Source organism: Chenopodium album, chromosome 20 (genome assembly GCF_948465745.1).
Source record: "Chenopodium album chromosome 20, dcCheAlbu1.1, whole genome shotgun sequence".
Classification (NCBI taxonomy): domain Eukaryota; kingdom Viridiplantae; phylum Streptophyta; class Magnoliopsida; order Caryophyllales; family Amaranthaceae; genus Chenopodium; species Chenopodium album.
In genome coordinates this window covers 11,056,329-11,078,509 of record NC_137853.1, presented here as the reverse complement: position 1 = coordinate 11,078,509, position 22,181 = coordinate 11,056,329, and the positions used below count along the sequence as shown (strand labels likewise).

At 32.2% G+C, this 22,181-nt stretch overlaps 3 protein-coding genes across 4 annotated transcripts; 1 reads left to right on the top strand and 2 right to left on the bottom strand.

The window, feature by feature from the left end:
• The first annotated feature begins 5,982 nt into the window (after window positions 1–5,982).
• Window positions 5,983–9,651, top strand: LOC145597415 (ferritin, chloroplastic-like). Its single transcript, XM_081653573.1, has 8 exons — window positions 5,983–6,383; window positions 8,006–8,089; window positions 8,201–8,261; window positions 8,383–8,470; window positions 8,610–8,671; window positions 8,954–9,019; window positions 9,131–9,194; window positions 9,343–9,651. Exons 1-8 carry the CDS (start codon window positions 6,085–6,087, stop codon window positions 9,375–9,377), a joined length of 759 nt encoding a protein of 252 aa, XP_081509699.1. The 5' UTR covers window positions 5,983–6,084; the 3' UTR covers window positions 9,378–9,651.
• Window positions 9,652–13,949: 4,298 nt separating this feature from the next.
• LOC145599385 (uncharacterized) lies at window positions 13,950–15,012 on the bottom strand. Of its 2 annotated transcripts, none has more exons than XM_081655776.1 (3): window positions 14,728–15,012; window positions 14,505–14,534; window positions 13,950–14,386 (listed from the first exon to the last, which is right to left on the bottom strand). In XM_081655776.1, the coding sequence occupies exons 1-3, from the start codon at window positions 14,840–14,842 to the stop codon at window positions 14,214–14,216; spliced, it is 318 nt and encodes a 105-aa protein (XP_081511902.1). In that variant the 5' UTR covers window positions 14,843–15,012; the 3' UTR covers window positions 13,950–14,213. The 2 variants fall into 2 exon arrangements, with proteins under 2 accessions (XP_081511902.1, XP_081511903.1); XM_081655777.1 differs by having other exon boundaries at window positions 14,505–14,531; window positions 14,728–15,011.
• Window positions 15,013–17,585: 2,573 nt separating this feature from the next.
• LOC145597559 (small ribosomal subunit protein eS4x) lies at window positions 17,586–20,621 on the bottom strand. The gene is made up of 5 exons (XM_081653752.1): window positions 20,492–20,621; window positions 19,302–19,379; window positions 19,037–19,217; window positions 18,533–18,630; window positions 17,586–18,261 (listed from the first exon to the last, which is right to left on the bottom strand). The coding sequence occupies exons 1-5, from the start codon at window positions 20,492–20,494 to the stop codon at window positions 17,830–17,832; spliced, it is 792 nt and encodes a 263-aa protein (XP_081509878.1). The 5' UTR covers window positions 20,495–20,621; the 3' UTR covers window positions 17,586–17,829.
• Window positions 20,622–22,181: the final 1,560 nt, after the last annotated feature.

The window sequence follows — 22,181 nt, the reverse complement described above, 5'->3', positions numbered from 1 at the left end:
CATGCTATCTACAGGGTGACTTCTCCTCCGCCTTTGACGTTTGCCTTCTTTTTGATGGGGCTTGGAGTGCGTGCTCAGAATCTTAGTGCAGGAGCACGCAAGTTGGATTTTTAGGGAAGTATTTTCAGATTTTGTGTTGGGAGGTGGCTCGAGAGCCTATCACTCCTCTTCGGCCCTTCAGTATGAGTTACAGGCATGATTGTGGGCTCTTCGGGCTGTCGGTCGTCGAGGCTTTCGTCGTTTTCTTATCTACTTTTATTGTTCGAATCTTTTTTCTCTTTTGCGAGATGGTGGTGACAGACATATTTCTTGCCACTAGTTGCTTCACGAGATTCGGCTTTCTGTCTTGCAGTTCTCCATCTGCAAACTTCACAAGGTTCCTTGTCAATGGGTGGCCCTTGCTCACTGGTTGGCTGCTCAGGCTCGTCATCGACAATTATTTAGTTGGTCCTTCTAGTTTTTGTATGTATTTTCTTTTTTTAGGACTTCGTGTCAGAAAAAAAATCAAGAAATTTGATAACGATTACATTTTGATAATTCTTATTCTTGAAAAAGAAAATTTTTCCTTATAAAAAATAATAAATTCATACATGACGAAACTCGTAAAAATTGATTAGATGCCATCAAGTATTAAAACATACATTAATCTAATTTAATATTAGAAAATGATAATGTATTTTTTTTTTTTTTTTTAAAGGTACTCGTAGTTTATATACTATTATTCGTTCCTCAAATATTGCAACATGGGGATGAAACACAGTTTTAAGAAGATGAGAGAGATAGAGAGAGAGAGAGAGAGAGAGAGAGGAATAAAAACAAGGACGACTCGTGTGATGAAGAGAGATAAAGAGAGAAAACATGCGCAAATAGGAAAATGTTGCATTATTTGTGAAGTTTCCTAAAATACTATTTGTTGCAATTTTTGTGGAACGAAGGAACTTGACCCTGTTCTCTTCACCTTAATTTTGCTGAACTGAAATTATTTTTACTGAATAAAAACTATTTTTGCTGAACTTAAAATTATTTTTATTGAACGTAAATTAATTTTACTGAACTTAATTTATTTTTGCTGAACTGAAATTATTTTTACTGATTTTCTATTATAATTCTTCTGTAAGAAAACTGAATTTTACTGAACTGAACTTATTTTTACTAAACTGAGATTATTTTTACTGAATTGAAATTAGTTTTACTGAATTGAACTTATTTTTACTAAACTGAAATTAATTTTACTTAATATTATTTCTTTGAGGTGAAAAGAACATGACCTTACTTTGGAAGTAGGTAAATATTTTTATAAATAAGAATAATTGCTTTGGGAGTAACTAGATAATTTGGCAAATAGAAAAGAACATGAACTTATTTGGAAGTATGTACATATAAGGGCAAAATGTGTAAGAAAAATTTGTATTAAAAACAGATTGACTTGAAACATAACCAATAAGGGGAAAACCCAAAATGACAAACGTAACCATCATTTAGGAATAGGGTGAGTAGTAAAAAACAATTATTATATTCTATATGTTCCCAATAAAGAATTCCACTATTTTTTTGACTGTTTAATTTACAATAATATACTATTTGAATTGCAGCATGTTTAATTACATTCTTGTATATGATTAATTAAAATAGGCAAAAACTAATGAACGCTCCCAGAACATTGGGTAAAAAAACTAAAAGTATTACATTGAAGTACATTAGTTACACGTCTTACACCAATCAACACATGATTTTGACATGCATTTTCAAATTAATATAATTATAAAAAGTATTAATTGTAACCTAATGCCCCAAACGCTCCTTAACAAGATCCATAAACAATTTTTTGAGTTTGCCACACCCGGTTTATCGGAGCTTAGCTCCGACTTGCACACCTGGCTTATGGTGGGAGAGTCTCCAACAAGAGTTTTCTGCATTCGATAAGACTCAAACTCAAAATCCCCCTTGAACGAAATCAAGCTGCTTTCCACTTAAGTTAACTCTTATTGGTAAATCCATATAACAATTACTCCGTATAAAATGAATGCTTCTTTCATTTAATTTTTCAAAAACTCATGAAGAAAAAAGACAAGTCCATGTCATTACAGGCTGTTATTGGCACTAAGTGGCAAAGTGGTAAAGCATCTTCTGCCATTAGACTCGTCTTCATGCCCATATCAGATTTATCCCCACTCTCATTTAATTACCACGTACCCTTTTAGTCTTTTACCATCACAAAAATTATCAATTATCACCATCAAGTACTTGTCATGATTTCCAACTTAACTAAATACTTTACTTTTCTTAATAAACTTCCAGTGCTCTTTTTAATCACAAATTCACAATGAATGTTGGGGGTTTCAATGTCTGCCAACACGTTTTAACTTAAACTAGCCTTCTGGTCCCGTGGAATGCACGGGTTATTCATATAAAATTGTATTGAGAGATAAGTGAGGAAATATCAATAAGTCATTATGGGGTATATATATGTATTCGGAAACATGATTAAGAAATTAAAATTTAGGAACTTTAATCGAAAAATAGGCTTAATAAGAAGGTGGGGGGCTAAAATTAAAGAGAGAATAGAAAAAGGTTGAATTGAAGTGGAGAGATGAAAATGAAGAGATGAAGTGTGTATGAAAGATAAAGTATAAGAACTAAAGAACTAATTTAAGGCCGGACGATGTCCTGGGTCATTTTTTTTTTTTACATAAAAAACTATAGTAAATTGTTTTAAAAAATAACTTTAATAAATTAAAGGGAAATCTATTGATGGTTTTATAATTTAAAAAAAATTATATAAATTTTATTGAACTAACATTAACAAAATTCATTATGAAATATACAGTAACCTAACTTTTATACTTCATATTAGTTTGTTTTATCTGTTAAATGAACTTTTATCTACCATTATAAATTTCTTCAAGGTATAGATGAGAATGAGGATTAAAAAATTAGCATTTATGAACATTAATTTTTTTGTGAGGGAAAATTGATGATTAATTTTAATATGACATGAATCACATGACCCCACATCATTTATCAATTCATGACGACACGTGGCATGATGACAATTCTTGCCTTGGGTTTTAATATATAGATTAATAAAAAATGGTGTAATAAAAAATTAATGATTTAAGAAGACATGTGACACTTTGGTTAGAGAAGAAGATAGAGATCAGAAGTGTAATAGAATGGATGGGAACACGTGTCTTACTTAGTTTCTTGGTTATAGTTTTTAAATACTAAAGTATAGATAGATATAGATATAGATATCCCAAGTTCTATTGTGATAAAAATTATAAACAATTGAAATTAATAAAATGTATTTCAAGACAAATTTAACAAGATTTCACATGATTATTACTCTCTCTATCTCAGTATAATTGATAACATATTGAACTCTTTTTGATTATTTATATATTAACCTTGACTATAGGTTTTTATTCATAAAATATGTTGTTAGATATGTATTAATATAAAATTTCATGATATTTTTTTTTTTTTTTATGATTTTCATTAATATTTACATATGTAAAAATAAGGTCAAACTATTGCATCGACATATGTGCAAAGTTTGAATGTGTCAGTTATTCACATAGGGAGTATAAATCACAAATTACAATTGAAGGAGTGTATGAATACAAACGTTGCTTTAAACAAACGGGCGAAGTACATGCAATACATCAACATTTTACCTTATTTATATAGAACTATTGGCCTGTTTAAAAAAAAATAGAAATATTGACCTTTTTTTTCATTGATGTTTTATTAATAATTGTTATTGTTATATAAATGTTGTTAGATTAGTGTTAATGAAAATACGTGTTGTGAATTTATTAAAATGATGCATGTATCGAGAAACAAGGTTGCCTTTCGTGGTATAATCTAGCGAACACATTTATATTTATGAGAGGTTTTGCCCTAATAGTCGATCCAATACAAGCCATGTCATCTTTAACATGTTTTCAACCAATTAGGTTTGTTTTAAATACTTTCATACATTAAAAAAATAATAATAAAAAAATAATAAATAAAAAAATAAAAATTACTTACTACAAAGTTCAAATAAAAAAATTTTAAAAAAGATAAAGAGAAATTTGAATATACATGTTTATATAAAATAAATCAAATAGAACAAAACACTTGGTATATGTTTTCTTCACCTATATTCTTTTGAATTTATCTAATAGGATTGGATTAGTTATTTATACTCATTCAGTTAGTCTTAAGTACTTCAGAGTATGGTAAACCTTGGGTATCATACTATTATGCTATACATGTTATTATGTTAAAGCCTTGAGTTATTTTTTGTATTGAACCTTATATTATTTTGCTAAACTATAATGTTATTTGCTTAAACATTGTGTTAGTATATATTATATTAGCTTTTTGTTTTTTTGTTAAAACATTGAATTGTGTTATTTTAGTTTAAATCATATGACGATCTTTTTAAGTATGAGGTTATTTTGCTTAAACTTGGTGTTAATTTTTTTTTTAATATAACTTATTTTTTATATTAATTAAACATTGTATTTTTTTGCCAAAAACTTGTTATTTTGTTTAAACTTATTTTAGAGGAAGTAGCTAAATAAAAATAGAGAATAAAATCGAAAGAGATGAATATGGCCTAGTGAACATAGCATATAATGTTGTGTAACAAAAAGTTTTCAATTAAATAGCATAGAGTTATATTATATTGAATAGCATAATGCACTAAATAAAGTAGCATTTGTATACAATGATCAAATTTATGTAATAACATTATTGTACAGTAAAGTAACATGAAATACATCACTGAATAACATAATACAAATTTTGAAATAACATGGAACAACAAAAACTTTGTATTTCATGAGTACAAATGAATATACATACAGAATAACATATAATAAATTTTAAAATAACATACATACAAATTAAAATTATACGAAGTATACATCGAAATAACATAAAATGTACACAACCTGGAGTACCTTGTGCATGGTACTCCAGGAGTACAAAAGAAATTGCGTTACTCATTGGACTTGATTAAATCTGATTGAAAAACCATGATGATCTTTGATTTAAACTGATTGCAAGATATATAATACCTCCGTTAACTTTTAGTTGCAACTTTGAACATTTTATATCTCACAAATAATACTCCAAAGTTGCAACTAAAAGTCAACATAAGTAGTATTGTTAACCGATTGAAGTTAATTGAGATTTAATTTATTAAACCATATATAAAAACGTATATTTCCTTCATTCTTAATTTCTTGCAACATTTTCACTCTTATATACACTTTGAGTCAATATTGTACGTTGCAGTGTATTCCTTTTATATCTACTATCTAATTATTAAATGCATCACTTCGACTTTTGTATTAGTTACTTATTAACTTTGACTTGATTTTGTGATTGTATACAAAACCATATGTGTTATTGTGTAAACTTTTGTTGTAATAATAGTCATAATGTATATTTTAATAACATCAAACTTTTTCAAGTTTTATTAATGTAAAATTAGAGTGATCAATAGTTAAACTTATACATTAACACGTGTGTTTGTCAAAGTACAGAAGGAGCATTTCAAAATGATTTCACAATCCATATTATCCTATTAGGTAAACTCTAGATGAGTAGATGATGATCATATGAGTTGTTATACTTCAAAATTCCACAAATTGTCAAAATCCCATCCCCCAAATTTGAAATTTCTCCAAAAATAAGGCGGTGATTAAAAAGGCGAGTACCCAATCTTTCCCGAACTAAGCGAGTAGTAACAAAAAAAATCAAAAATAAAAAACGACAAAAGCATAAACAACGAAGAGATAAAATAGAGGACAACGTGGATAGGATATTTTCCATGTGACACGAGCTCACCACACGCCCTTTCCTACCTTTTCATCTCAACCGTCCACTCCACCACTTCATCCAACGGCTCACATCCTTCACCAATGCCACTCATACACTTGTCCTTCTCCTATATATCTCCCCCCTTTTCTCACCTCTTCTTCATCCTCACCTCTTCCCTTCCTTCAATTTCATTCTTCCCAGTTTACCCTTCCGCCATTGTTATACCTTCAAACTCCTTCAATTTCAACCCAGATTTTTACAAAAATGATGTTGAGGACAGTTGCTTCAAGTGGGTCTCCTTTGTTCAGCTCATCCCCTGTTTCTGGGAAAGAAAATGGGTTCTGCCATGGATTTTCTTCGAGTTTTGTGGGGTTTGAGAGGAGAAATGGGGGTGGAAAAATCATGGCGAATGTTAAGGAAACTGAGCCTATGACTGGGATAGTTTTTCAGCCTTTTGAAGAGGTTAAGAGTGATAATTTCATGGTTCCTATTTCTCCTCAAGTTTCTCTTGCGAGACAGAAATTTGCTGATGATTGTGAAGCTGCCATTAATGAGCAGATCAAGTAATCTTTCTTCTCTCTCTTTCTTTTTTTCTGTTTTTTTTGTTTTATCGGTTTTGATATATACAGCCGTACCGTATTAATGATTGAAATTACGCATCGATTGGTGTTATTAATGTTTGTATTTATTAATGATTGAAATTATGTGTCTATTGATGTTATTAATGTTATTGCTTTTAATTTAGTATCTTTGTTTTTTTACCTCAATTTGGCTTTTCTATGCTTTATTGGAAAAAGTTGTTGTGTTTTTGGTGGTGAAATGAGTTTTATTTTAAATGATGGGTAAAAGTAAGGTGAAAAAGTTGATTAAAGGTGAAATAGTAATTGATAAATTGCACTGTAGAAGTTTTTCAATTTTTATGTTATGTTTGTGCGCGATGATTATTGACATAAAGAAGATGCCTACCAACTGTTTGTTAAAATGGTTTAATGAAAAATGTCGTCAGATTATTAGGTTTTAGTCTCGTCATGTTCTTGATGTTATCTCTTTTGTCCGTCATAGTTGTTTCATAGCTTCACTATATGCCTTTTTACTATAGAACCGTATCGCTTAGATTATAAACACTAGAGCATGATATACATATATTAATTCAAAATAAGAGCGGATATACTATGCATCATGCACTCAGATATAGGATCTAATTTTCATGTTGATAGCTCCATTTAATTCATGATTATGACATAAATTTAGTTATCAAGACGGTCTTACAAAATCATAGTTATGGTTATACAAAACCCTTTTATTATTTGCTTATTTGAGGTTCTTGTTGCTTAACATGGTCTCTTGTAGAATAAACGTGTAGTACTACTAGTATTCCTTAAGTGGGGGAATGCATAGTAAAATCCCTTTTTCTTATGTGAGTTGTTGATAGGGACCAAAGGGTATGGTACTTCATAAGTAAACTTAGAGAAGAGTCTTAACTCTTAATTGTAGCTAGCACAATAAACTTGTATCAAGGTAACATAATTGTTCTTCGATTAGTTAACTTTATCATCAACATGGTAGGCGTTTAATTGAATACGAGTTTTTCAGTAAAAGAACACAAGTATTGGTAAAAGAACATGTTATGTAAGGTGGATTTACAACAAATTATTGCAAGACATTAAAAGTTAATCCCTTTATATGGTAACCCTTGTAATTAAATAAAGTCACTTTAGCCTTACACTTAGTTATTTTTAGGTAGCATCACAGAAGCTGCCAAAAGTAATATGTTGGGGAGATATTGGGAATTACTGTAGTAGAGAAAAAGAAATGCCATGTGTGTCTCGTCCTAACCCCATTATTTAAAAATATACCACTATATTAATATGCACCAATAACATTAGAAATCGATTTTAAGTTGGTGATGAGTCCAAATTAGAAAAGATGTGGACACTGAGTATGACTCAAGCTGAGATATAATGATATGAGCTCGCTATTGGGTGGATTAAGTTCCCTTGTGCCAAACTACCAAAGTATTGATGTTATCAATCACATCCTGTACTTGGGAAAAATTAAAAGGAAAAAGATGGATTGCAATAATAAGAACCTTAATCTTCAATTATGAATTGTACTTTACATTAGTCTTTGTCAAGTGATTATCATTTCGTATAATATTAACTTTATATCCTGGTATGATTTACAGTGTGGAGTACAGTGCATCCTATGTGTACCATTCGCTGTTTGCCTACTTTGACAGGGACAATGTTGCTCTAAAAGGCTTAGCCAAGTAAGTACACTAATGCTTCTTTTACAACATCATTCAGTTGTATTTTGTGATTTAGATGCATAAGTTGAAGGGATGTAAATCTTTACCATATTGTCGTTTTGGCATCTTTAGGTTTTTCCGAGAGTCAAGTGAAGAAGAAAGGGAACATGCTGAGAAGTTAATGGAGTATCAGGTGAATAGCAACCTCGAATAGTGACACTTTGTCTGTTAGTTTAATAACTTTTGAAATGGTAGTAATCATCGTAGTTGGGGTGGTTCACAATCTTATCTTTCTTATCTATTTGTTAATTCAGAACATGAGAGGAGGAAGGGTCAAGCTGTTTTCAATCCTTATGCCGCCATCAGATTTTGAGCATGTTGAAAAAGGAGATGCACTTTATGGTAAGGCCTTTATCTATTTCCTTAGTTTTATGGAGATGGCAGTGAACATCGACGTGTTTTGTAAACACATATCTCTGTATTTAGTTTTGAGCAGAATCTCATTCATTCAGTTCTAATTTTGAAATATATCTTGTGGCAGCAATGGAGCTGGCATTGTCATTGGAGAAGCTTGTGAATGAGAAATTGCTGAACTTGCATGGTGTAAGTTAACCCCCCGAAAAAAGGATCCCTAGATGGATACTTGTCAATGTTATCTTACTTATACAACTAGGCAATAATTTTGAAAAAACTAATGACACTTCATATTGCACATAAATTTTTTATACTGAACAATTTCATCTTGCACCTTAATCAACCAGCCATCATTATCTTGTATATAATATATAATTATTGACCATAGAATTATGCTTATCATGTTTTCGATTTGTAAATTAGATTCAGCAGATTTTGTGATTCATTTTATTTTTTAATATTGACCAACAGGTGGCTGAGCGAAACAATGATGTCCAGTTACAAGAGTTTGTCGAAGGCGAATTTCTGAATGAGCAGGTAAATTTGTTTTACTACAACCCTGTTTCATTCATTTGAGAAAATCCTTCACCCCTTTCATTCTAAGTTGTTCTTAGTGGCTAATTAAACCTTGTTTTCTATGTTACTTAGGTTGAGGCAATTAAGAAGATAGCAGATTATGTCACTCAATTGAGAATGGTTGGCAAGGGACATGGTATGAATCACTCTTCTGATATTTTTTCTCTTGCTAATTGGCATTTTCATTGCTCTTATTTTGCAAAAGGAACATGTTTTTTTTGTTTTCACTGAAGTTCTAATTTTGAGAGATGTAGACTCTGAAAGCAATTTATGTGTTTTTGCAGGAGTTTGGCACTTTGATCAAATGCTCCTTGACTAGGGAGATGCTCTGTACTGATTGGAACTTGAAGATTTCTCCTAGCTCTAGGTGTAAACAATCTCTCGTCCAGGAAAAAAATATCGCCTTCAGTTAGGATGGGAATGGCTAGAATATAGGAAGCTTGTATAAAAGTATGTATCTCAGTCGATGTTTAAGAAGATAATTGTAGGTAGCCACTTCATATTTCGTCTGATATCTGAATAACGAGGATTGTAGCTGATGTTTGAAGTAACTTGTTAAATTATTCTATTATATATTCTCTATTGTTGAATCATTTGGTTTGTTCTAAGATGCCCTATGTGTTTGTTAATATTAATAATGTACCATTGAATTATAACCAGTGAAAAAATTATTTTAAATTCTACTGTCATTTTGGTGGCAAGTACTAAAGACAATAACAAGTGGGATGAATGCAGAGTCATTTTAAGCCTTCATATTTTCATGTATGCAAAATAACCTGACGTGTCGTCAGGAAGTTATTCGTTTACTAAATACTAATCAATAATGGTAGACATCTTCAGAGCTGTACTGTGATCTGTAATTGTAATGTATCACTTTTTCGTTTTTATAAACCTGTTGTATGTGAAGATGATAATGCATCTCATCCTCTTCACTAGTTCACTCCCACCTAAAGCAACAGGAGGTGGTTGCAATTTATTAATTTTTTTCTATCTTTACCTCAGTCTGTATTCTGGAATTTATAATCTTTTACACTATTTTAGGATGTCTGGAAAATACTTCTGTCAAAACTCCAATTAGTGACAGCTAATTTGGACAGAGAGAGTGCTAGGGTTAGGGAAATGTGTTGGGGTTAGGGAAGGTAGGAAGCTATTCTAGAACGGAGACGCAAAATCTCTGGAATGAAATCTTCTTTAATTGATTGTAGTATTATTCGATGATGTTGTGCATATACATAAGACATTAAGAACTAATAAGTAGTTATTACCAGTTAAGTAGTGAATCTAATGATGCTGCTAGCAATGAGGAGATACTTGTCCTCTGTAAAAGCACTTTGGAGGCTTGGAGCCAACGATTTAACCTTCATAACAAGATAATTTGGATGTCTTAAAGAGTGGATTGAGGAAATTTCTACAAATGTGTAAAAGCTGGTATGAGGGACATTGGAGCAATGGTGTTATTACCAAAAATAAGTAATGGTGAAATTTAATTACTTGTATTTATGGGTACAGTTCAAAGTTAAGTTTTGGACCGTGATTTTGACATGAACGATGTGTCAACTAACAGTATGTTAATTGTCCTATTGAATATGGGATGATTAGGATCTCACCATGTAATTAAGGTTTTGTTTTTAAAGTTTGTATATTATAGTTGTCAATCCTTTTCTTCAGGCTGTCCTAAATTGCGGGCTGCATCTATTTAAGAGCATGCAATGTTTGATAAAACCTTTACTCCGTAGGTTTATTCTGAGTACTGTACTAGTGCATTTACTTTGTTACCTGTATATCTTATATTTTGAGTTCTTCAAGTGAGATAAGTACTGAGTTGGCTTAAGTTTTACTTATGCCTCCTCGAACAAAGTTGCTTGGATTGTATCAGTCATATTCCAATTTTATCAGTTGTGTGTTGTACGGTTTAGCTGGGTGTTTCTGAGCTTTCTGTAATCCTGCACTTCTATCATTTTCGCAATATTAAATGACCTATTTACATCTGATTCACAGTGCGACTGTGTAAGGTGCAGTCCACCCTACGACGGTATGACCATTCTTTAATTGTATACCTATAGGCTATACCTACACTATAGATATCTCGCTACATTAAGTAAATGGATGTCATGATATGGTATCATTTCTGTGCTTTCATAGTTATAAGGTGAACCAGAAAGATAACATGCTCAAAAAATGGATAATTCAGGTGCTTTGGCGCTTTGCAAGTTATTAGTAGTCTATATCTGTGTAAAGTTCTGAGAAAACTCGAAATGAGAGTTGTGGTCATATTCTAGATGTAAACTGCAATACTGACTTTCTTATTGTTTTACATTATCTGTGTGAAAATTTAATCTTACATCATGACATCTCTGTCTTACACCACTATAAACTATATACATTGTGTTCAAATTTAGAATCTGATTCAAATTTCATTTAGCAAATTATCTCATTTCTTATTCTTAACAATAGATGTGAGGTACAAAACCTAAAAGTTTATTAGCTAAGTAATTATAAACTTTTTCTTTTGGAGCCGATGATTTAGCCTTCAACAAAGTTAAAAAGTAAAGGTGATTTTTAAGAGTTAATTGAGTGATACTTTACAAACAACAGAACACTATTATGGGGGAGGTTGCTGTTAATTTCAAAGGTAAATGGTGGAAAGTTTATTTTCGAATACAGTATAAAGTTGAGGCTTTGACAATGATTTTGACATGAAGGGGGTGTCAACTAACATTTTGTAAATTGTCTCAGCAAAATAGCATCAGGTTGTAAAACTCTGCTTTCATGTTTGATGGTAATCCCTTTGAATTTGATAATTGCCTATTCTTTTCCTTTAGGTGGTCCTAAATGTCTGCTAATATAATTTAAGAGCACGTAATATTCCATTAACTTTTTTAATCATGTTTTATTTCGACCCTTTTTGTAGTCATTTGTGATTCTTATGTTGATTTTACGAACCATGGGAGTATGTGTGGTATGCATACGAAATGGATGCACACTCAGCTTAGTTTGAAGGGCAAACTTTCGTATTGTGAGACAAAGTGGATCTTTCTTTATTATGCGTTTTCTAATCTTTTGGGGGAGATATGTAATGTATCCTAATTATTTATTTGCAAGACAGTAGCACCCTAGACTGGGGACTGAGGGGTTGAACTGTCTAATTAAGGGCGGTTCAAGTTATTCTGGTCAGCGCTCCATAACAAAAATGATTGGACTCTTCCTGAGGTAGCATTATTGAATGCAAGGGCATCACGAATTTTCTAAGTTCCATTGCTGTCCAATTCAGGCTATTCTGATTCTTTTAGAAGTCGATTTGTTATAACTTTCAAGTTATATAGACTTTAGCTCAACTTATGCCTCAAGGCTCACATATTAATGTGTGTTACAGACTTAAAAGTCTTGCTGCTTGACTCATCTGATAGCTGGTTGTTTCTGACTTTCTGTAATCCTAAACTAGCTTTTGTTTAGTGATAAGCGGATAACCTTTGCATTGTTTCGGTCATTTTCATTATGACTTATATTGGTTATGATTTGCTCTACGCCTAGTCGCCTATGCGTACACCTTCAGACATGCTGTTTCCAGATAGCTCCATAACTCCATTTGATGTCACTTTTTACATCTTTTAGATGTTGCAACTTGAAACTAATTTAGAAAGATAAAGCATCCAGAAGCTGATAACATCAGGTGCTTAGCTAGTTGTAAGTGGTCGTAATCTGCGTAAAGTTCTAGAAACACTTGAAATGGGAGTTCAGATCATAGTCAAGCTATTAAGTAAAGCTGATTTGAATAGAGAATAATTCCACCTTCACAGATTCAGCATATTGGAAAAGGAGACGCACTCTATGCTTATGCCATATACCTTTATTCTAACTGTTTTTCACAAGGACTGGTGATGAACATTTGATTTGATCATAATGGAATCTCTACTTTCTGTAAATTTTTATCAATATTTACCACTAATTAGACCAATATGGATGGAGCATTAATTTTGCACTGTCACAAGTCACCCTGAAACAGGAAACCAGGTAGGTAAAGTGATATATTGTGTTACTCGTACTCTTCATTTCACCTCAAAGTATCCATGTCAACTCCTCGACATTCCAACATGGTTATAGAAATTTGACTGCTCATATGAACCAAATACAAGGAATAAAGGAAATTTTTTTACAATATAGCCATGCCTAAAACTTGGACACATACTCAAATATGCAGTAGTTTTTTCAGTTTTTGTACACAGAAATCCCAGTTACAAACATTCACAGAAAGCTGAATTTGTTAAAGAGAAGCTAATCTATGTCGGTTTTAAGAAATTTGCACGCCACCTCAAACTGCAGGGAAAGTTTTAGCAACCAAAGCACTCTTAACTTGTTAAGATAGCTACTAGATGTACTTTTTGGCTTGGCTTCTCCTGTGAGCAAGGGAGGCAATACTCTCTCTGAAATTAAGTAACCACCTTACAGTTTCTACTTTTTCGTGTTTTCTTTCTGGATAATAAATCCTTGTTCAGTTGTTTACCATCCTACTTAGGTTGAAGCATTGCAGAAGATTTTAGGTGATGCTACTAGAACAAAATATCTCTATAAGGACACGGATTAAATTGGTGTCCTTCAAGTCTTTTCTTGCTGTATGCCCTGCTTTTAGTCTGCAAAAGAACACGTATTTGACTGTTTTTTTCCCTTTACTGCTAAGCTTTTTTTTTTAGTGATTTGATCATCTGAAAGTATTGTGTGTACTAATACTACAAGTCTACAATAGTACAGTTATCTAGTTTTCCCTAGTTCCGGATTTCAGGATTCTGTCATCTAAGTAAGCCGGTCTTTAGCATGGACGTAAATGGCTGTGATACAGGAGATGTTTGCATACAAATATGTACTTGAGATTATGTTAATGCAAATTGATTGCACATTCTTGGGCTATATGTAGTTCTTGACAGTTAAACCTTCAAATATACTCAAGTTAATAAATAACTAATTGAATTCTCTACATATAATTGTGTTTAATTTTCCCATTTCTATCAGCTTTGCAGAAATGTTCTTCAGTCTACCTAAGAAGAACCTGATGGGCATAACAAAACACAATATCGAGAGAACTAAAGACCGTAAATTAAACCTACTTATTGTACAAAACAATAAAACTGAAGTAAGCCATATTATCTCTTTCGAAAGTCACTTAACTTGGCTTAAAACAGACTACTAAATATCGAGGTCTTTTGCAGTTTCTATTGCTGTGGATATCCTTAGAACAGGTTGAATGGATCATCTTCCACATCGTTTCGATATCAGCATATCCTTCACATAGCTCCTTGTCTTTAGAAAGGCTCACAAGCCCTTTTCTTTTAGCAGCTGCCAAATCAATGATACCAAAGTATATTATCAAAAACTGAACAAATTTATAAACCATTGTGACAATTTTAACAGAACTAGCATCACTCAGAAAAAGTTGTTGTACAGTTTTATTTACCTTGTTTTGCTCCAAAAACAGCATATCCTGCTGATTTAAGCAGAAAAAAAACATAAGAATATGGTATCTTGATGATTGAACAAGATATGAATATGATTTTTACTTTTGAAATGAATCTAACGTAGTTTCGTGAACAAGAACATATTCCATATCACAACGTTTTCAGATTGTTCCTAACGAATAAACGTGTCATTAAGCAAAGAAGGGGAAGGAGGAAGCTTACCTTTCGCCTTATGCCAAAATCGCGAAGGAAGCTTAGTGAAGAAGGTGGTTGTAATTGGAAAGACTATTGATGGTGGTGAGGTCTTGAAGCAGAGGAAGTTTTTTAGACTCTCCATATATTACTTAGCTACAACTATGTTTTGTTTCACTCCTTTTATATATTCTCTCAAAGTCAAATGTTGTTTTTTCTATTTGTAAAATCATTCCACAAAAATAAAATGAAACCCAAATTACCTAGAAAAATACAAAAGTTGTAAGAAAGATAGGTTTTCTCATATTAAATCAAGGCTTTTTCTTTACTAACTTTGCCCTTTACTTTTAATATAAGATTTCTTAATATATAGTCTACATTAAAGAATATTAAGGGAATAAGCTTGAAGGTTCTGGGGTTTTTAATCACCTATTTCAACCAACAAATTATGATATATACCTATAATAAGTATGATTAAAGTGGGGTTTTTAATCACCTTCATTAGTGGATACAGTTGGTTGAAATTCAACAAATGACCAAGATTACATATTAGAATAGTACTTTTTTAAGAAGTAAAGTTTATTAGTGGGGTTTTGTGATATTAGTAAATACATTAAGCATTGTACTAAGATTGTGAAATGATGACATAGTATAAAGCACACCATGAAATTTTGAGTTCACTAAAAGTGGTTAGACTATTATATCATTTTAAAGTTTCAATTTTTCATGTAATTGGATTATGTGATAATTCTAAGGGTGCCATCAAAATTTAATATATATTATTTTTCAGGAGTATTTTACTTTTAATAATGATTTTCATTACCTTTAATATATGAGTATTTCACCTTAGAGTTTAAAATATGAAACTCATATTTTTCAAAAACGTCTCTTATTTTTTTTTTACAAGTTGTTTACAACTCGCCTTTTAAAATTCCTTCAAGTGACCAAAATACCCCCAAATTTTACCACTCCATTATATTCCTTGTAAGCTACCTACGTAGAGCTACGTATATGACAAGCCATGCAGGTAAGACCGAATTTTTCAAAGCAAAAAAAGAAGCATATGATATGATAAGAACATTTGGTAAGGTCTAAGGTGGAATTACCTTTGGAATTTTGCTTTTTCCACCTTATCTTTCTTTTACCAAAGATTCCCAGTTGCAATGTTTTCAGGTAAGGGTAGGTCCAACTCAATATTGTATTTTGGTGTCTTAAATAAACATCTCACACACTAATGTTTAATTAGGTACCAAATCGAGATATTAGATTCCACTAAAATAATACTTTCTGTGTTTATTACTTGCAAATGTTATAACAATTTGACCTTTTCTATTCACATCGGTCTACTCTCATCATTTTGGATTTGTCGCAAATTATATAATCAAATTTTTATAATTATTCGATAAATGAGAGCTACAGATACTAATACATTGACATGTTTGAAAATGGAAAGTGTTGTACTTGTACAATTGAACTGCAAGTATTAAGAAACGGAAAAAATACGCTTCTTTGTATTGAATATAATAAGTGGAGATTTAGCATGTAATTAAATCATAAGAGATATTTTGGGTACCATCAACAACTGCAATGCTGGTTCCATGTGATATTTACCCACTATTGAGTGCTCATAAACCAGGTAGTAGTAAGTGAAGAGGATAATGTTTCCTAGTCACTTCACTTCCACTAAAGCCACGGAAGTTTGTTGCACTTAATCACCAATTTTGCGAATTAAATATATTGAGAAGCAAAGTTATAAAGTGTACATGGTTTATGACTCATTTTCTATATTCTTCTGGTGCAATGATAAGCAATGGTAATCAGGTCATTTGCATAAGTCATTATCGATTAATTATCAATTTGCCTGTAATGATAAAATAATCAACTTTTAGACACTAATTTTTGGGGATTAACTCAATTCAAGTTGCGTTTAATATCTTCGTGTAATGAATATGATACTTTTTTTTTGGTGTTTAGAGAGTCACAAGGGCGGGGTGAAAATCAATCCCAAGATCTTTTGAAACAGGGAGGGAATCTCTAACCACTTGAGATGTCTCACCCATCATTGTGTGCAAGAGTCGATACTCAAAAGGGTCAATATACCTAAATTAGCCTCCAACTCAACTTCATACACTCAGAGAAGGAATTGTATGCATCACATAAGTCAAGGCATACACCTAAATCAAAACATTAAAAGCCTATTGTTGGAAAATTTGCGAAAAACAACCTTTTAAATTCAACATTTTATAAGAAACTACCTTTTAAATTATTTTTCGTTTAAATTCACCTTGTCAAAATGTCAACCAAAAAATGCAGAATTCCTTCATTTCAACACTACACAAATGTGCTAATCTCAACCCTAAAATGCTCAAGAGTGCCCCCATGTAATCCCCAGAAATAAACATCAGGCGTTGGCTAACAAATTATCCTCACTAAACATGAGGTTATGACATTATATAATGTTCTCATTTTACTCGTTGAATGTCATACAATCAGGAAGAAATGCCTAGATTTGAGATGATTGTATGAAATAGAAGAGATTTTGATAGCCACCACCTTTATTTGTACACTACTAGCATTCATTTCACATGTAGCTTGACACCTTCATTTGTACACTACTTCAATTCACATGTAGCTTGACACCTTGCGACCAACAGTAGCAACACATCAAAGTTTCAGGCGTTTAAATTAGAAAACAATTTTAGGTTTCAGGCTTTTAAATTCGGAAACAAATTTGGTTCAGTTCAAAGTTTGGTTTAGTACGGCTAAAACACAAATGGAACTCAACTGTCTTAGGTTGTTAAAAACTACAGAAGTTTTGAGGCATTCACAGTTTTACATAAAAAAAATCAGAAAATGACAGTTTCCAGGATCTTTGCAATGCAACAAACTCATAAAACAAACACTTCTGAACATCAAAATCCTTCAGCAAAGGAATCAAAACCTTGCAATAAACAAGAAGATTCAAGCTACAGTTACGTTCATCTCCAATAAGAACAAAGAGCATCTATCACAGCAAGTTTTAAAGCCAAAATTGCACTGACAAAGGAGTAAAAAGGGGGGCATTCACCTTAGGGGAACTATGTGAAGCTGTCTAACTTCTAAGAGAAACTATCCTCAGTAGTAATACATAAATTAAGCAGTAGCAGCTTCCTTTTGGAGCCTCTTCCTAGCCTCCTCAATAATTGACAACTTGATACCCTTACCCTTAGGAACAGATACCCATGGCTTGGTGCCCTTACCAATAATGAAAACGTTACCTTGTCGGGTTGCAAACTCATGGCCAGCAGCATCTTCAACGTGAATAGTCTCAAAACTTCCCTTATGCTTCTCTCTGTTCTTGAGGATTCCAACACGCCCTCTGTTTCTACCACCAGTGACCATAACAACATTTCCGACATCAAACTTGATGAAGTCAACAATCTTGTTTGCTTCTAGGTCAAGCTTGATTGTGTCATTGGCCTTGATAAGTGGGTCAGGATAACGGATGGTACGACCATCATAGGTGTTCAGATAGGGGATGCCTTTCTGGCCAAACTGAATAGATCGGACCTTGCAGAGTTTGTACTGCAAAACAAAAGGTCTAAGAATGGATGTACTAAACAAAACAACATAAGAAGCTTAAGCCAAAAAAACTATTTTCTCAGGAGAATTAGTAGAGAGAAAGAATAAACATAGGCATCATTGCTAAACAAAAGGCATATACATCAGGCAAGTCTCTTCCAGCAGTTCTAGCCCACACACACATTGATGCTCGGAATTTAGGAATCAGAGATATTAAATAAAAACAAATTGATAAGAACTAGATGGGTTAAACTATGAAAGAAACACAGTATACCTTTGCCTCTTCATCTCTGATAGAGTGCAAGCGAAATCTTCCCTTTGTGTCATAAAGCAGACGGAAATTTTCATTTGTCTTGGGAATGGAGACAACATCTGAAAATAAACACATTTCCCAATCAACAGGTGCAAGATGAATTCAAACAAAAAATCTCAGGTATTAGTTATCGTAACAAAGATTGTTCTCGTACCAATTGAACACTAATAAAATGTATAATAATCCCTTTATCCCTCATAATTTGCCCCATTTTAATTACAGGCCGCCCCTAAATAAACTGGATCACATAAATTAAATCCAACAATTTCTCTCATGAATTCCACCCAACCAAAACTTTACAAAGTAAAAAATAGCTTGGGGGCACACAGTTGGGGACGGAAGACAGCAGGGCTATGTGACAAAACACTTAACATGGTATGTGCTTTAGCAGAATGATGTACATGTCATGAAATGTTTAGATCTCTTAAACATTAACTATTACACAGAAATCGAAAGAGAACATACCCATGAAACCAGCAGGGTAGGTCTTATCGGTCCTGACCTTGTTATCAACAAGGACATGTCGTTGCATCAAAATAGCTTGGACCTCCTGGTATGTAAGAGCATACTTTAACCTATTACGCAGAATAAGGATCAAGGGCAAGCATTCCCTTGCTTTGTGGGGACCAGATGAGGGTTTAGGAGCCTGCATATCACATTGGAGCAAACATAAGACAAATAACAGTGATGTAGCAGCTAGTTAAGCATGACGAAAAGTCAAATCACTTACAAATGCACCACCAAGTTTGTCAAGCATCCAATGCTTGGGGGCATTGAGCCTCTTCAAATGTTTCTTCAATCCTCTCGCCTGCAATTCAAATGAACAACATAAAATGAACACTCGTAAATTGGGTATAGACATGCATAAGTTGATTACACAAAGGCAGGTGTAATAACAAACGATCAAATTCTGAAAACTACAATCTATTCTCTGTAATTAAGCCATGGTGTAACCATTTTGAAGAGGATAGCTATAGATATTTTATAGAAAATTCATTCAGCCTCTCAGTGACATAATCCAACACAGGCAGAAAAATTACTGAAAATCAATGACCGGCTAACACAGTTTTACACATTCCCCCACCTGAATCTAACTTTTACAATAAGACACTCTCCACTGTCAAAGGAGATACAATTGTAACACCAATGCGTGATAAGATTTAATCTCACCATTCATTCAGTTACATATGCAATTTCATGCGAAACATAGATTTACAAAAAACCTACTTTAGCCGATAATGTAAATTGTGACATTCGACGAAAACGTTGAAACATTCCCCTCGGAAAAGTCATTGAAACATCTTCGAATAATATATAATCATCTACTTCCCCACCCTAGAGAACATCCTATACACATACTGTACACACTACACATTGATCGGAAGACAGATGCTAGTGAATCAAACCACCGTACAAGCACGGAAAAGCTATTACCATCATCAAAATTATTTCATTGATACCCTCGACTCAAAAGCAACACAAAATGTATCCAAAAATACAGACTTTAGCCCATTTTCTAACACAAAATTATCCAGAAAATAACAAAAAAAAAAAAAAATTTAAAAAAAAATCAATAGATCAAATTGATTATGCAAGCGGCCTTCTTTAACTAACAAACTCATTAGCATCCTAATCAATTCACAGTTTTTCAATCTTCACCACCCAATCACCCACTAAATCTACCATGTAAAAGACACCCAGTTCACATTTTACCATTAGAGAACCATGGAAATCAAAATGAATTACAAATAACCCAAAAAAATTAAGAACCCAGATGAAATGCAGCAGATCCAATAACAATAATCCACAAAATAAAACATCGGAAATACACCAGATTATACAATGAACAATAATCATATTATTGAGTTCAATCAACATAAGATAAATTGGTATAGAATAGAGAGAGAAAGGATGACTAACCATGGTTGAAGATTTGGATGGAGGAGAGAGATGAGTATGTCTCTCTTAAGTGGCGCTTCTTCAACAACAAAGATAGTGAAAAAGAGGGGAGATCAGCCAAAACCCTAATTTCTGTCTGTTATTAAAAGCTTTGCTAGGGTTTCTGTAGTTGGGCCATTTTATAATTGAAATGTAATTCTATAGTTTAGCCCAATTAACTTTCGTATGGACTTTGCTCTTCGTTGTGGGTTTAATTTTTGGTTTTGATCCAATTAGTCTAAGGTGCACGGTGCACCTTAGACAAGTGTAACAGCGGCCCATAAATCAAAAAAAGGCCCAGAAGCAAAAAAAAAAAAGCCCTAAAACTAATTTAAAAACACGGTAACTACAATACACCCACCCACACCCAATACACTCACCCACATCCAGTGTAACGTCACTTTCAAACTCAGAAATTGCTATTCTTCTTCTTATGATTTTCTCTCTCCTCTATTTCACTTTCTCTCTCCTCTACTTCGTTTTCTCTCACTAAAAAAACTGCAAAAACATCAATGGACATTAGAAAAAGAGATGCAAAATCAACATGATCCTTCCTAAAAAAAGGCAATTTTATGTAAATTTCTCTTAATTTGTTTGAATTTATATGATTATCACTTAATTTTGTTTGAATATTGTTCGATACTCTATTGTTCGAAATTATTTATTGGAATTGTCAAAAAAAATTAGTGAAATCAAACGGATACCTTATGTTCACATTCCGAAATGCATACGTTCATATTTTGAATTCTTATGTTCATATTTTGAATCCTTTTGTAAACTTTCTAAAATGCTTATATTCACTTTCTAAATCCATTTGTTCATATTTTTTATGTATATGTTCACCTTCTGAAGTGCTTAATTATGTTCATACGCATTCAAAAATGAACTAATGCATATGTTTATATTTTGAATGCATATGTTCATATTATTAATACTTATGATGCATATGTTTCATAATCATATTATTTTTTATTTCTTCAATTTTATATGCTCATAATTACATGTCTTATATTCATAATAATATTTTATATGTTCATAATGTAAATATTCATAATAAATATTTGTTGTTCATAAATATTCTCGTTAAGTCTTTTTATGCATATGTTCTCTTTCTTAAATGCATATGTTCATATTTTTTACGCATATGTTCCCCTTTTAAATGGTTATATTCACTTTAAAGAAACCAATGCTTACGCTCATATTTTGAATTGTTATGTTTACTTTCTGAAATGCATATGTTCATATGTTTTATGCCTATGTTCACTTTCAAAAAACCTAATGTTCACATTTAAGGGAACCTATGCATATGTTCATATTTTGCATGATTATGTTCATTGATAAAAAAATGCAGAAAATCAGATGAAATTCATACATAGATGAATTACGAAATTGATCGAAGCTAAAAACAAAAAATCAAAACATATGAATTCAAAAAATCAGATAAACAACCAATTCCATATTGTAAGGAACAAATTCAATCGTTAAATTGAAAAAACGAGAAAAATAGGAAAAAAAAAAGAGGAAAAAAGAATAAAAGAAGGAAGGATAAAAACAGAGTATAATTTGTGAATTCAAAGATTCATATAAATCTCAATCAATCGAAATTAAAGCACAAAATCAAAAGTCACACAAAAAATCATACTGAATAACTAATTTTATGTTGTAAGATACA

What these genes read in the sequence shown, in the direction of transcription:
- LOC145597415 (XM_081653573.1), top strand. Translation starts at nt 6,085, where the DNA reads ATGATGTTGAGGACAGTTGCTTCAAGTGGGTCTCCTTTGTTCAGCTCA. An exon ending in AATTGCTGAACTTGCATGGT is followed by an intron (nt 8,672 to 8,953) that starts GTAAGTTAACCC and finishes ATTGACCAACAG; the next exon opens with GTGGCTGAGCGAAACAATGA. An exon ending in AATGGTTGGCAAGGGACATG is followed by an intron (nt 9,195 to 9,342) that starts GTATGAATCACT and finishes GTGTTTTTGCAG; the next exon opens with GAGTTTGGCACTTTGATCAA.
- LOC145599385 (XM_081655776.1), bottom strand. Translation starts at nt 14,842, where the DNA reads ATGGAGAGTCTAAAAAACTTCCTCTGCTTCAAGACCTCACCACCATCA. An exon ending in ATTTTGGCATAAGGCGAAAG is followed by an intron (nt 14,535 to 14,727) that starts GTAAGCTTCCTC and finishes TGCTTAAATCAG; the next exon opens with CAGGATATGCTGTTTTTGGA. An exon ending in TGTTTTTGGAGCAAAACAAG is followed by an intron (nt 14,387 to 14,504) that starts GTAAATAAAACT and finishes TTGATTTGGCAG; the next exon opens with CTGCTAAAAGAAAAGGGCTT.
- LOC145597559 (XM_081653752.1), bottom strand. An exon ending in ACAAACTTGGTGGTGCATTT is followed by an intron (nt 19,218 to 19,301) that starts GTAAGTGATTTG and finishes TGTGATATGCAG; the next exon opens with GCTCCTAAACCCTCATCTGG. An exon ending in CTACCCTGCTGGTTTCATGG is followed by an intron (nt 18,631 to 19,036) that starts GTATGTTCTCTT and finishes GTTTATTTTCAG; the next exon opens with ATGTTGTCTCCATTCCCAAG.